The following is a 15830-nucleotide window of genomic DNA, read 5'->3' on the forward strand; positions in this document are numbered from 1 at the left end:
CTTAATAATATAATGAGTAACTTGTTTTGGATTTTGTTTGGTGGGTGACTTTTAATATGTGTTGTTCTTTGCTTTAAGGAATTGATAGGACCACTAGCATATCTCTTTTTCTTTTTCTTTTTCTTCTCTCTCTCTCTCTCTCTCTCTTGATCACCAACAACAAATGGCTTTCATTCTGTGGTATATAAAAAATTAATAAAATTAAAAAGTTAAATATAATCAATATTATTTGATTAAATTTCATACATGTATGTTTACCATCCTTTATCTACCCAACATTCTCCCTTTGCAGCGGAAAGCCTGTTTATGAACAAGTTGCTCTTTTCTTTTTAGGAGTGTCAACTATGTCGTTTGTCACTATAGTTAATCATCACATGGTCTCATAATTCCATTCTAATTAAATTAGTTATAAGGTACACTTGTGCATAGGAATTTAAACTTTAGGTGCTATTATATGGCAGTTTCTAGCAACCTGAAGCATGCAGATTTTGTAAAAATGTTTATGATCTACCACAAGATTCCAGGAAATATTATGTATATGAATCTAATTTCCTTTCACTCCATGTATATGAATTATTATGTTGATGTAAAACAACACTCATTTGGGTCTGAAAAAATGGAAGATGTAGCATAGTAAAAGCCTATGCCTTGGATGCTTATATTGTTATTGAAGTTTTTCCTTTATGTTAGAATAATAATAACACAGTGTACACGAATCTATCTGGCTCTTTTTATGCCAACTTGTTTCAGTTATGTGGACTGTGAACAGGTGGGTGGATTATGCACATTGGACCAGAACAGGGGCCAAAATAATAATAATAATAATAATAATAATAAAAAATAAGACCACAGGTTAGAGAAATTCAATCACACCTAAATGTTGCAAGTAAATTTTATATCTGAATAGAAATAACTTTGGTTCTGGAATGATTGAGGAAACTGGTATCTGGTTACATTTTGGTTTGTTAACTGGCTATTGTATTCATTGAAGAAGAATTTTTGGTTGCAACCCACTAGAAGGAATAAAGAGCAACTAGACTTTCCTTGAATTCACTTTCTATGCATAGATTCTAAGTTGATCCTTTGCAGAAAATATATAGTACCCTTAATTGGTTTTTGTCGCTGGGGTTACCTTTATAAGGGAATGTTCATGCAGAAACTAGTAAAAGCAAAAGAGTGTTAATGATCTTCATAATTTGACATTTATTTCTTATATCATATCCTTCTCACAAAATATGCAATATAAACTGACAATTCAGGTTGCATACATTATAACAATGTTGTTAAATGAAATTAGAGAATACATTGCTAACAAAATAACAAAATAAAATAAGAAAAAGAAAAAGAAAAGTAACAATGTTGTGGGACTGAAAAGCGGAGCACATAGCAGAGTAAGCCTATGGCTTGGATTCTTTCATTGTCACCGAAGTTTTCCGGCCTTTCTCTGTTAGAATAGGAAAAAGAAGGTAGAAAAATGCATAAAGAGTATATCTTTCTTTCCACTTCTTCTTCTTTTCATTTTTATTTTTATTATTCTTTTTTTTTGGGCGTTGGAATTCCACTTTGCCTTGTTAACCAAGCAAAGCATACTTCGTTAGGAAACCTGAATTTCTGGTTCTGGTGTTTTCATTTATCACGTCATGAGCTTCTTTCTATACTTTGTTTGGCAATCTCCATTACGCATATTGCTCTTGTAGTGATAAATAATTTATTAACTATTTGCAGCTAAGTATCAATTTTCCAACTCCTAAAAATTTTGTTCAGAACTAGCCATCATTGAAGGATCAAAACAAAACAAAAGAAAATAAAATAGAGAACATCTCTGCTATTTTGAGTATTGACATAATCAACCTTTATGAAAAGTTGATATTATATATATATATATATATATATATTTTGTAATTTAAGATTAGAGTCATGCCTGGTTCTTTTAATGTCAACATGTTTTTGCTGACTAATTAAGAACTCAAAATATAAAATAACTAGTTTAAAAACTGAACATAAATAGCAAACAATAAGAAGTTGTTTCAAGTTGTATGTAATTAAGTACTATTTATTCTTTTCATTTTGAATATCTAGCTAGGATTGATGGTTTGAGTTAATGTCCCCTTGACGGATGTCAATGTTTTTGAGGTTGGTATATGGCAGTTGATAAATCATAGGCTGATATGCTGGGGAAGCAGAGGTGTCAGGCAGATTTGAATATTGTAAATTTCAACTGTAGTACTTGTCAATCCCATTGTAAGCTAATTGTATGCCAGGGACAAAATTTCTTATTCCAGGAATCAATGTTGACTTAAAACAAATGCCTACATTAAAATTCTGTTCCACTCTTCTAGGTCATATATATATATATATATATATATATTTTAGCTATTTTATAAAGCATCAAGGTAGAGACTATACATTTTTAAGTGAGTGAGTTACTATGATATACGAGGACTGTGCAAATCACAATTAGCATGTATAAACAGGAATATGCTTCCCTTGACAGCAGATTAACATTGTAAGTGAGGAAATAAAGATTTCTAATGTCTTAAATTTATACTATTTTTTAAGAGTTAACCAAGTTTCACCACACCATTTTCAGAAGTAGCACTTCTTCAAACCTGAATGGCACAGAAAAAGACTCCTTAAAACAGGCCAAGGCAAGTGTGGGAAACTATTTATTGTGTGAGCTTAATGCACTGCCTTTTGCTGCCGGCATGAACTTAGGTTCTTTATGGACAAACCTAGCTTAAAGTGTTGTGTCATTATCAGTACCAAAAAGAATTTTTATCTCTATGATTATTTAATTTGTTACCTATTATGATTCTATTCTGGCAAGCAGTTGTAGCTATATCTATTACATAATATGCCATTGGCCTTGCCATGTTTCCTACTTAGGCCCTGGACTTCATTTGCCGGTCCTCCCTTGGAGAGGCCAAGGATAGAAGATATACAGCTATGTCTTTGCCAACGCAGATTCTTATACAACTAACATCATTTGATAAGTCATCTATATATGGTTACATAGGAATATGTTATATGGTATTCTATCCATCATTCTGCTTGGGGTCCAAACTTCCATTTTTCTCAGACTGCAGAAATAAAAATAGAACCCAAAACACAAATCAGTGCTACAAAATATTTGATTGGTGTATTTTAAAGTGCAAAAATGACCAAGATTTGAAAGCCGTTTAATTGAAAATTAGGAGATCACAAAGATATTTTTTAGATATCAGTGAGGAATAGTGAGCATGCTTGTGTTTTAAAAAGCAGAGACAGCTACTTATATATTGCCTGAGGACACTTCCCTTATGTGACCAAAATGCTTTTGTGGCTCAGTCTTGAAGTTGGTTAGCTACTTGATGGTGTAGAAAAGAAAAGAACAGTAAAAATAAACGATTGCTGGGAACATTGAAGATTGAACCATATTTAATGTACCCTGAGTTATGGCAGAGGCCCAAAAAAGTAAGAATAATTATAAAATCAAAGAAAACAAGAATAGTGCCATGAGCTATTGGAGGATGGGACTGTAAGATGTTGGTTAGTAGTCGAACTGGCAATAAGGAATATGAGCAGTGAGGGGCCGGAGTGGACCTTTATCTAGCAATGGACAGTAGCATTTTTTTCAAACTCTAATGGCAGATACTCCTCAAAATAGGTCAAGGCATGTAGGAGAAACTATTTTTTGTGTGAGTTTATTGAACTGGCTTTTGCTGTCAGCTTGAACTGAAGTTCTTCATGACATACCTATATTAAAGGGTTGTACCATTAATTTTTGTGTTTGCGATTCTTGAATTTGTTAAGTATTATAATTTCATATGCGCAAGCACTAGTAGTTATATCTGTTACATAATATGCCATTGGCTTTGCCCTGCTTCCTACATAAGCCCTGGACTTCATTTACTGGTCTTCCCTTAAGATGCCAACGATTCTCATACAACATTACATCATTTGTTAAGTCACCTTTTTGACAGTTAATTTGCAATACTCATCATGTTCATTTACTGGTCTTCCCTTAAGATGCCAACGATTCTCATACAACATAACATCATTTGTTAAGTCACCTTTTTGACAGTTAGTTTGCAATACTCATCATGCCTATTGCTCTTGTTTTTGAAGTAGGCCAAGAGAAGTTGTATTGGAATCTAATAAGCAAAGCAAGACAAAGGAGAGCCTAAATTTAGGCCTAGGATTTGAAAGTGGAATATCTACACACAAAAATGTGATCTGCTCAATCTTGCCAGCCATAATTTTACACAGGGATACATGAAATGAGAAAAGCAAATACAAACTACATATATGATTGCAACCCAAAAACCTGTTTTCAGTCATTAGAAGAGTTCATGCAATTACTTCTGCTTTATTCCTACTTTTCCTTTTCGAGTGTACCAATTTCTCCATGCAGAACATATTCTGATCTCTAATGAAATTGGTTATTAATTTTCAGGTCCCAGAATTTTTTCTAGCTTCAAGGAAGAGCAGATGTACAACATGGTTGTTTCTGTTTCAAACACGCATGGAGGATGACTTCCAGTAATGGGGCTGTGCCTTGTTTCCTAAGTTAACCTTGGAATCCATTCATAGGTCCTTTTTTGTGTGGCATTAGCTAACCAAGGATTTCACAGTAGGCAAACATTAGTATCATGGAGTGAAGCAAAGCCGTACAGCTATGTCATTGCCAAAACATGATTGCTATGTAGAACATGAGATCCTCTGTTAAGCCACCTATAGTTATGCAAAAATCTGCAACTGTATGCCATCATTCTCCTTGGTTCCGATTTTTCCATTTAGTTTTGTTGCAGATATAAATGTTAATGGAATTTATAAATCAATCCAGTAAACAAATGTGATTATGAAGTGTCAAAAGTGCACAAGGTAAATACAATATATATGTAAGAAAAAAAAGGACAAAAATGAAAAGAAATAAACAAAAGAAATAAACTGAAACTGATGTAAATACTAGTCACTGAAGTAGGTAGTTTGGTCTCTTAAGGTTTTCAAAATACGGGCATGAGACATGGTACTGGAAATTTCAGCCAAAAAAAAAAATAATAATAAAAATACATATGGTGCTGGAAAATGAAGAAACAACTGGATCAGATTTAACGAATCTTATGCAGAAGTCTCTTCCAGCCTTCTAGGTTTTTGTACGTTAAGGCATGCTTATATAGCTTGGCCCAGCAGGTAAGGTGGTTCCAATGGAAGAAGTCCTGATGCCAACTAAAGACATCTCCTTAGGCTTACATATCGGATAAAGCCCAACGACACATCAACGGAGTCCAATATTTTGGGTCTTTCATTCCCTCTTAATAAGATAAAAGCCCAACAACACACCAATAGAGTCCATCAAACATGCTGGCATGAGTTGGGTTTGAAGTATGCGGCTGAGCCATGCCCAACTAGGTAAAAGACTTGACGCAGGCCAGGGAAAACAAAAGCACCTAAAGAATATAATTGAATAGATATTGCCTTCCCAGTATAAAAAATCCCTGTGGAAATCAAAGACAGCCCCATGCTGGTATAAACAGAGGAAATCCTCAGTTAGCAAAGGTATGCCATCTTCTTTTAATCAAATATTAAGCATCCATCCAACATTGAGTTCTCTCTAACTTGACCCTCGGAGAGACGATAACCAAACACCACCTCCCGGATGATAAGGTTATTGTCATTTTGTAGGTATTTTCCTATTTTTCAACATGACTGGGAGAAGTATAATTTAAAAGGAGCCACTATTTTTGAAGGTGAGGTGAAGGATGAAATATTTTACTATATCTCGTCTATAACAAATGAGCAACAGCTGAAGAAAGATGAGGTTTTGCAGTACGCCTTTGGGTTAGGCTGTATTATCACAATTTACATATAGCACTCTCAGGTTTGATATGGGCAGCCCTCCTGGTAAAGAAACTAGATTTTCACACCACTGCATAGTTTACCAAGATTCATGAGGTGAAGGAGAACCTGAGGTAAGAATAGAAGGTTTTTGCAACCATACAAGTAGACAGATTCAAGACATCTCAAATGCAGTATATCCACACTGATGAAGTGGCTACATAATTCCATCATTCCCGATAAAATTATGATCATATAGCTTTTCTGGTTAAGGTTGATACTATCAAATACAATATACACCATCTATCATAGCGTTTCTTGGTACACTTAAAGATTTTCTCTTTATAGTAGTTAATTAACAAGTTGCTATTTCTCATATACCTTTATTGTTATTTTAATTTTTATAAGAAAAAGAATTGCATATAGAAAATGTTTGTTGGTGGGGTGATTTTGAAAATGTATTCTTCTTAGACTACGAGGAATTGGTCGGACTTCTGCCATTGCTCTGCCTGTGCAAGTGCCATTTTTCAGAGCCAACCATGGACTTTAGCACGGGTCTGCCACTTTTACTTAGACGCAATTCTTTTGTTTTGGGCTTGGGAATGTATTCCCTTGTGCTTGTTTTTGGGCTTCCCTATAGTTGTTGATCTTCTGTGGGCTGCATTTTAGCAATGGTTCTGTCTCTATTATCAGTCTTTTACGTAGTATACTGTCATTTGACCCAAAAAAAAAAAAAAAAAATGAAGAAGAAGAAGGAGAAGAAGGAAGGCAGTATATTGTCACAGTTTGACAAAATATACAACAGTTATGATCATTACAATCTCCTAAATTTATACTATCTACTCAAAATCAACAAAATATAAGTAACCCAATAAGGATTTGGATAAATATATGTACATATTATGCGACCTATTTTGAGTCTTGACATAATCAATCCTCATGAACAGTTTGACATTGGTTATATAATGTATAAACTGGTACAACCGACAACCTTCTGCTCCACCAACACAAAGATTATACTGAGTGCAATTCGCTTTTCTGTTTGAAGTGGAAACACATTTCTGGGGTGGTCATTGGAAGATTTGAAATCTTTCTGGATTCCTACAATGTCTAACTATTTATTTTCACTACAAAAAATTCCAGCTTTCACATTAAAAGCATATGTAATTAATAATTTCAATGTCCATCGTTAAAGACAGCGATGGAGAATGAAAGGCTTTCATTCATTTCTTGAATAAGAGCACTGAGGTTTTTCTTGCATTCCAAGCTTCTATTTATTTCTGTAAGAAAAATAGTAAAATTACAGGCAGATATTGTTGCACTGTGAACTGAAAAATTCATGCAGCATTCATTCTGGCAATGCTTGTATGAAATGAGAGCATATTGTCACGGGCTTAACTTTTCCAATACTCCCGTGCGGCACTTAGCACCTCCCTTGTTAAGTAAGCCTTACTCACATCCCTTGTTAAGTAAGCCTTGCTCACAAGCTATCAAAATGCGGAAGCTAAGAGTAAGAGAGTAGGAAGTAGGAGAGTTTGAGAGAATGTGGAGAATACTTGTATTGCTAGAATTCTTGGATTCTTGGATATCTTACAAATGAGAGTCCAACCCTTTATATAGAGGGCTTGGCATGTATGAAGGTTCTAGATATGCACACATATCACCTATCTAGTTAGGGTTATAGATTATTCTAGGGTTATGTACAAGATATTTACATGGAGTATTCTAGAGAGATTCTAATCTACATTAGTATAGGTTGCTCTTGAATCTTCTAGAATCTTCCGGGCTTCTCTAGGATCTTCATGGAGAGTGTAGAGTCTTCCGGTTAAACCTCAAGGGTGCTGCTCCTTTTTCACGGGACGTGACAATATGCTGAAGAAAAGGCGGCTTTGTAAGTACTGATCAATCTATTGTATATATTTGCTTGGTCTTTGAAGGGTGATGTTAATGTTTGTTATGGCTACTTGAAGTACAAAACAAAATTATTGTAAGCACAATCACTTGGTAGAGTAGGCATGTATAATGTATGAAAAATAATGTGAACTTTCAGAATTTTGGCCCAAGAAACAGTTAGGGCTGCTAAAACCATCCTATTTCTAGGACCTGAGCTTGAAACATTTTGCTTAGGAAATCATGGAATGGAGATTATGCTCGACACCATTTTTATGTATTTTTATATTGGTGCATTATTTCTCCAAAGCAACTTGCATTTGGATCTGAATTAGCAGAAACGTATACACCGCCATTGAAGCTTCTCCCTACAATAGAGATCTGTGACCTTTTTTCTTTTTTTCTTTTTTTCTTTTTTTTCAATAATTTAAGGGCATTAGTGCAAAAGATATGTTTAACAAGGAGCCAAAATCCATTTATTTTCTGATTGAAAACTAAAGTACAATGTAATTAGTTTTAAAACTGCACATAGAGCAGACAATATGAAGTTGTTCAAGTGGTATGTAACTCTTTATTCTTTTCACTTCAAAATTTGCAGCTAAGATTGATGGTTTCAATGTCCCTTTGACTGATGAAATGTTTTTCATGTTGCTACATGACAACTGATAAATCTTTTGCTGCAGAAGCAGAGTAAATCTCCATTGTTGTTAAGCAGATTTGGCTTCCCCAGAATATTATAGATAATTGAATTTTGTTCTAGGCTTCTAGGTAATCATTTTTTTTTAATTTAAAAAAAAAAAAAAAAAAAAAAAAAAGCATCATGCTAGAGACTGTATACTCTTAAGTGTGTTACTGTTATATGTGGACTGTGAAAACCAAATGAGCCAGTACATGGGAAATGAGTAGTAGTTATATCGATATTATGCCATTGCCTTTGCCATGTTTCCTACCTAAGCCCTGGCCTTCATTTACTGGTCTTCCCTTGAGAAACTAAGGGTTCTAATACAATATAACATCATTTGTTAAGTCTCCTTTTTAATGCTTGCTTGGCATTCTCCAATACAAATTCCATATATGATTGCAACCTAAAATCCTTCTTTAAGTCATTAGAAGAGTTCATGCGATTACTTCATTAAATTTCTTCTATTTGATGCTTTATTCTTACTTTCCCTTTTTATGTATACTGATTTTTCAATGCAGATCATTTTCTGATCTTCAAAGGCATCGGTTACTAATTTTTAGGTCGCAGAAGGTTTTTAGCTTTCAAGGAGGAACAGATGTACAACATGGCTGAATCTGTCTCAAACATGGACGATGACTTCCAGCATTGGGCTGTTCCCTTTTTCCTAGTATTATCCCTGGACTCCATTGATTGGTCTTTTCTTGAGTGGCATTAGATGACCAAGGACTGAGCAGTAGGCAAAACATGATTCTTATATCGAACATGAGATCGTCTGTTGAGACATCTATAGATACCTCAAAATTTGTAATTGTATGCTATTTTTTCACTTGGTTCCTACTTCCATTTATCGTTGTGCAGATATAAATGTTAATGGAATTTAAACATCAAACGAGTAAACAAAATATGATTTCGAAGTGTCAAATGCAAAATTTTCTGAAGCAAAACAATCATTCAAATTCAACCAGTGTTTCAAAAAGTAATTTTTTCTTTCTCTGAAAGCAGAAATACAAAGGATTTTGATTAATTGATGGACATCTAGGAAACAAACAGGGGCACGGTCTTGGAAAGTTAATTTGGTGAATGGATACTGCATGCCATAATAAAACAAATCTAAGCAGACAAGAAGAAAAGTAAAAAGAAATGACCAGCTGAAAATATCATCCATATGACACAAATTTCATTATTAAATAGAAGTCCAAGAATTAATACTTATGATTCAAATAAAGGAGGAGAGACAATAACATGTCACTTATGTTGGTGGTTCATTTGAAGTTTAGAATTTTTTACCTGAAGCAGATGCAATGTGACTTGAGATATAACATTCTTTGATCAAACTTAATGCATTGTTTTTGAAGTTTTCAATTTCTGAGTTAGAACAAATAAATGAAGGTAAAAAATGAAGAAACTATTTTTTTTCCCTTTTCTATTATTTTGTTTTGGTTGCAAATTGGAATTCCACTTTGTGTTGTCAACGAGTAACTCGTCGAGCCACTGGCTCTATATGTATTCAATCATCCAAGCTGTTAGACCCTGCACCGAGCAGTTTCCAACTCTCCAACTTTGACAGATAAACTGAATATCTGATTTCTGGTTCTTTCATTTTCATTTTCATGTATTGTGGCTCCTCTTCTGGCACATTTTAAAACAGAAGCAATTGGGTACTCAAGGAGAGGACCCTAAGAAGCGTAAAAGTTTAGCATTCAAGGTAAGTTGGAAGGTTTTTCCACGTCCAAGAAACTGATTATTGGAGAACCAGATCCAAACCTACCATCTTGTCTTTCAATCTATTTTTAACTCGTTTGCCAATTTCTATCATACATGTAGCTGTTGTTTTGAAGTAGGCCAAAAGAAGTTGTATTGGAACTTGAGAAACAAAGCAACACAAAGAGAGCATATTGTCACGTTCCACGCAAAAGGTGTGGAATTTTTGAAGTTTAGTCGGAAGATTCTACACTCTCCAAGGATTAATATCAATTTATCTTTTATTTAAAAAAAATTACCCTACAAATTACGATATGCTTTCAAGTTTACCCTCAACTGCAAAAGTTGTCACATTGCCCCTTCAAACAATTATTTTTGTATCATTTTAGTACAATCATGCAATTTTTTTTTTGTTAGTTATTCGGCCAAATTAATCATGCTGCACAAAAGCAAAATAAAATATTACAAAATTGTATGTAAATAAAATTGTGGTTTGCAAACAAAGTTATAGAGAGGCTGTATATTAATTGTTAATTTCATCAAACTCATAAAATGAGAAATGTGTTATAATATAATTTTGGGTAAAATGATATTAATCTTGTTTCTTTTTTATAATAAAAGACAATATGAACCTTAAAAAAAAAAAAAAAAAAAAAAAAAAAAAAAAAAAAGAGCAAAAGATTGGGTAAAAATTAAAATGATACAAATGCTAAAAAAATAAGTAAATCAATAAAAAGAAAAGTACCAGAAGAGAGGCGCAGGTTACTAGGCTAATGAGGCGGGCCTTGTACGAACAAGCTCAACACCGAACATCAGGAATATGAGCAATGCGGGGCCAGAATGGACCTGTGTCCCTTTTGCATTTTTTTTGTAGAAGTTTGCAGCCGCTGATTTCAAGTTTCAAAAGTGAACGAAGCAGACCCCTCTCTGGTAAAGATTTCAGCTTTTCGCAGTTAATGAGATAAACATGTTGAAGAGATGTGAGGCATTGTAATCCGGCGGAAAACTTCTTCAGGTTCTCAAAATGTTGAATTCGGAGGGTGATGAGAGACTTTGGTAACATCATCCCCTTCCTCCCACCCTTCTCATCTTCAGATGGAAAGGACACCATATCTGTAGCTTTACCTTTCAAATCAAGCTCTCTAAGAGAGGTGAGTCTATGCAATAATCCCAACTGGAAGAGTGGCTTAATCACCTCGAGATTCAAAATGGTAAGCGAAGTTAAATTTGGTGGAAAACCTTGCATGCCTCTGGGATTGGCTACCATATTATTCAAAATGGTACCTGGAGCAATAAGCCTTCTCAGGTTTGAAGCGGGCAGCCCTCCTTCGGGGAAGGAAACTAGATTTTCACAGCCTACAATATATACTGCACGAAGGTCGGTGAGATGGTGGAGGCCTTCAGGTAAGGATGTAAGGTTTTTGCAATTGCTGATGGAAAGAGATTGAAGACAAGTGTTGCTGTAGAACCTATTTGTTATCCTCTTCAGCTTTCCACAACCCCATATCGTAAGATGTTTTAGGGCTTTGGGGAATTTGTCATCCGATACTAAGGATGTAAGACGATTGCAATTCCGAATATTGAGGTCTTCAAGCGCCTCAAGTAGCTCCTCCGAAGATGATAAGCAAGTCAAACTTTGACATTCACTTATCTTAAGACGCTTTAGGGCTTTGGGCAATTTGTCATCCGATAATAAGGATGTAAGACGATTGCATGTCGAAATATCGAGGACTAGCGCCTCAGGTAGCTCCTTCGATGATGATAAGCAAATTAAACTGGGACAATCCCAAACTTCAAGCTGTTTAAGTGTGTCTGGTAACTTGGCCGATGTTAGGGATTCAAGAGAAAAACACCGTTGTATAGTCAATGACTCCAGACAAAGGGTGCAATTGCTGTTGGTGCTGGTGTACTCCTCTTGTACCAGTACTGATTTCAAATTGCTGCAATCACGAATATACAAAACTCTGAGAGAAGACGGCAAACTGGACTCTGAAATAGACGTGAGACTATGGCAGAGAACTATGCTTAGCTCTTTAAGTAATGTTAGGTGCAACCCTTCTGGTACCTTCAAAAGATTATTACACTGGCTTAATAACAGTCTCTCCAGTTTGGTAGTTATCCGCAATTGTACCTGTTCTGTTTCTTCCACATCCAGTTCAAGATACTGCAAGCAGCTGTCATTAATTTTTAGACAGCGACGAGAAGCGAGCTGACGTAATTCATACTGCTGCAAAGAAGTCATCCAATTGCAACCAGGAACAGCAACCAGTGTAAGATGGCGCAAGGAACTGCCTTCAATTCGTAATTCACGAAAGGAAGTGAGTTGACAAAATGTATCCTGCAGCAAAGCAGCCATCTCATTGCAACCAGGAACCACCAAATTTTCTTCTCTTGTCAATCCTTGCATGAATCTTTCTGGTTGATACCTAAACTTTCGAATGTTAGAAATAAAAATGGACTTTAGTGACTTCAAGTGTGCATGATTTTCACAAACCACCTCTGCACAGCTACGGATGGATAACGAGCAGAGCATTTGATTGCTGGGAATTGAAACTGTCAGCCGCTCACAAGCAAAAACCTCAAGGTCTTTTAACGAAGGAAGGTTCTCTGGTAATTTACCCTTCAACATTGGGCAATTGTTTACAACAAGCTTTTTCAGCTGAGGAAACCTATCAATTCCATTATTAGTTTCATCTGGAAACCAATCTTTCCAATTTTCCATATACTTAAAGCACAGGGTTTCCAATAATGGAAAAGCGTTCAAGCCACCATCCCCGTAAAACTCACTTCCAACGCTTTCTACCCCAGACAATCCGTTTATAGTAAGCTCTTTTAGCAAGGACAATTGTCCAAGTGAGGGCAACAATTTGCATCGCCTACAATTGTCTAACCTCATTTTCACCATCTTAGAGAACAGAGCATTTCCCATCCAATCTGGAAATTTAGAACCACCATAGCCCATGACAATAAGCTCCTTGAGCATCCGAGGAGGTTGTAGGCTTTCAAAAATATCTGGATCAGCTGTTTCTCCCGACTTCCATTCCAGTACCAATACATCAATGCCATCCTTGCCAGTTAAGTTGGCCATTGCTGCATCCTCAACTCCATTCACATTCTCTAGTCCTGAGATGTGTAGTGTCCGACGAAGATGCAATAGAGGTCCCAACTCTCCAATTCCTGATGAGCTACTCTCTTTTCCCACTTCGAAGTAAGACAACGTTCGGAGATTAGTCAACTTACCCATATTTGAAGGCATTCCTTTCAAAGGCCCTCGATGCGGCAATTTATGTGGAAAGGTGAGATGACGCAGACTAATTAGATTCTTCAAACCACTCGGCAATGCATTTAGATAATAGCAGCCTTCTAACAACAAGGTCTGTAAATTGTAAAGATGGCTTATGGATTCAGGCAAAGTTGTTATATCCGTGTGGGAAAGGTCAAGGTACCGTAGAAATTTTAGTTCACCAATTGAATCTGGTAGCTCTCTAATACAATATCCATTCAGAGAAAGCACCCTTAAATATTGTAATTTTGGCAATATTTCACGAGTGAAATTGCTAGTCAAGTACTTTCTTCTCTCATGATATGAATGTGAAAGTGGTAGAAAAGTCCGCAAATGCTCGAGGTTGGAGAATACCTCAAGTCTCTGCATGCCTTCAGGCTCAGAACTGAAGTAAGCTGAGTGACGGAACTTTTCGAAACTCCTGCATCGCTTATCATTATCCACCTTATCTTCCAACCTAAAACCAATTTCTCCAGCAACCGATCGTGCCAATTCATTGAAGAGGTCATGCATTACATACTTTGATTCGTCCTTTTTTGATTTCTGAAAGAATGACCTTGAGGATAGCTCTCTGAAATACTCTCTGCCCAAATCTTCCATTTGTCTGCTCCCTTTTGGATTCTGAAGTAACCCTTCTGCCATCCATAAAAGAATCAACTGTTTTTCCTCAAATTCATAGTCCTCTGGGAATATTGAGCAATAGGCAAAACACCTTTTTACATGTGGAGGGAGGTAGTGGTAGCTTAATTTTAACAGCGAGGGAATGTTACTATGTTCCGGTTGGGTCCATAACTTGTTCTCCAATACTTCTTTCCATCCGTCAACTTCTTTGTAACAGAGAAGGCCTCCAAGAGCACGTGCAGACAAGGGCAAGCCATCGCATTTTGCAAGAATTTCATCCCTTAATGATCCCAAATTTTGTTGTTCACTAGTATTACTTGTCGAGAATGCATGCTCCACAAATATTTTCCACCAATCATCACGTGATACACAATCCAGATTATGATGTCCAACTGCTCCCATCAGCTTTGCAGCAGATTCATCTCTTGTTGTCACAATTATCTTACTTCCTGGAGCTCCAGCTCTAAACGGGGGCCGCATGGTTACCCAGAGATCATGGAGATCATTCTTGGTATTCCAAACGTCATCTAAAACAAACAAAAACTTCTTGCCTGTCAATTCTTCACTAAGACGTTCCTGAAGTTTACTGAACTCCTCATTGTTCGCACTTTCTGGTTTGATTGTTTGAAGAATTGCCTTTGTTAACCTCACATAATCAAACTCGACAGAAACAGAAATCCATACTCTGATGTCAAAATGTTCCTTCACGGCATCATCATGGAACACCAACCCAGCAAGTGTGGTCTTTCCAACTCCAGGCATCCCAACTATGCCAACTACATCAAAATTGAGATTGCTTTGCTGATCCGTTAACAATAATTGAACTATTTTCTTCTTGTGTTCATCTCTTCCGATTACTTGACCATCAGGCAAACTTGAGCTTGGTGGCCTTTTCCATTCAATTACAGATCTTTCAATAGCATTCAAACCAAGGTCATTTTTTCTCTGAGTTATATCTTGCAAGCGGACAGTGATTTTATTAATTTCAGAATCCATTTTAAACATGAATAATCCCAATGCGCTTGGAGTCGAACTAGTACAACAAGTTGGGATTAAGCTCCATACCTTACTTGCGCTAGCTCGATACAAATTTTCTACCTCGCGCCGGAGCAGTTCGGTGTAAAACTTGTCCAGTACATCTTCCACATCATAAGCCAAGTCTCTGAGATCACCAAGCCAAAGTTTCACAGCCTCATCGGTCAGTTGCTTTTCCTCTGCATCAGAGAGGACGGCTTTAATCGTCTCTAGTGTTGAGCTCCATTTCTTAAGCTTCTTGTGAACACGTCCACCACGAGCAAAATCGAGCACCTCCTTAGACATCAACTTCTGAAGCAGCACCCGTAGGAACGCTCCCAGGAATATCTCTCCCAGTACCACCATTGTTTCGTAACCGAAAACCAGATCACACAGAGAAGTAGATTTGTGAAATTTTCCTGTGAAAGTTCAAAACTTTCTTCTACACTCTAAATTGTTGTTTTTCCTCGCGGAAAAAAGAGGGTAGATTTCAGAGCAAAGTTTCAGCGAAAGCTTGAGAATTGATTTCACAGCTAGGCTCTTTTTTCTCTTTTTTCAGTTGGGGGTCAACTAGTAGACCATACAACTATGCAGTTAGAATGCTTGACATATCATGTATACCACCTATCTTGGTGTTCATGTTTGTACTCAAGATTATCCCGTTTGTAGTAGTTGGCACTTGGCAGGCTCTCTGGTGCAACTATATTTCATTTGCTTACACGTTTGTCTCTTTGTCTCTTTAATCTTTTTTCAAGCGCAAAAAAGTATTCTTATTGTCAAAAAGTAGTACTGTTGATTTTTTTGTTGCTTTATGACTTTTCT

General features: G+C 36.2%; 1 protein-coding gene across 1 annotated transcript; it reads right to left on the reverse strand.

Annotated features, from left to right (window-relative positions):
• Window positions 1-10889: 10889 nt before the first annotated feature.
• Window positions 10890-15374, reverse strand: LOC125422428 (putative disease resistance protein At3g14460). The gene has a single exon (XM_060814503.1). It carries the CDS (start codon window positions 15372-15374, stop codon window positions 10890-10892), a length of 4485 nt encoding a protein of 1494 aa, XP_060670486.1.
• Window positions 15375-15830: the final 456 nt, after the last annotated feature.

The sequence above is a fragment of the Ziziphus jujuba genome, chromosome 2 (assembly GCF_031755915.1).
Source record: "Ziziphus jujuba cultivar Dongzao chromosome 2, ASM3175591v1".
Taxonomy (NCBI): Eukaryota; Viridiplantae; Streptophyta; class Magnoliopsida; order Rosales; family Rhamnaceae; genus Ziziphus; species Ziziphus jujuba.

Excerpts from the sequence above, each read along its gene's own strand:
- LOC125422428 (XM_060814503.1), bottom strand. The coding sequence starts at position 15,374 with ATGGTGGTACTGGGAGAGATATTCCTGGGAGCGTTCCTACGGGTGCTG.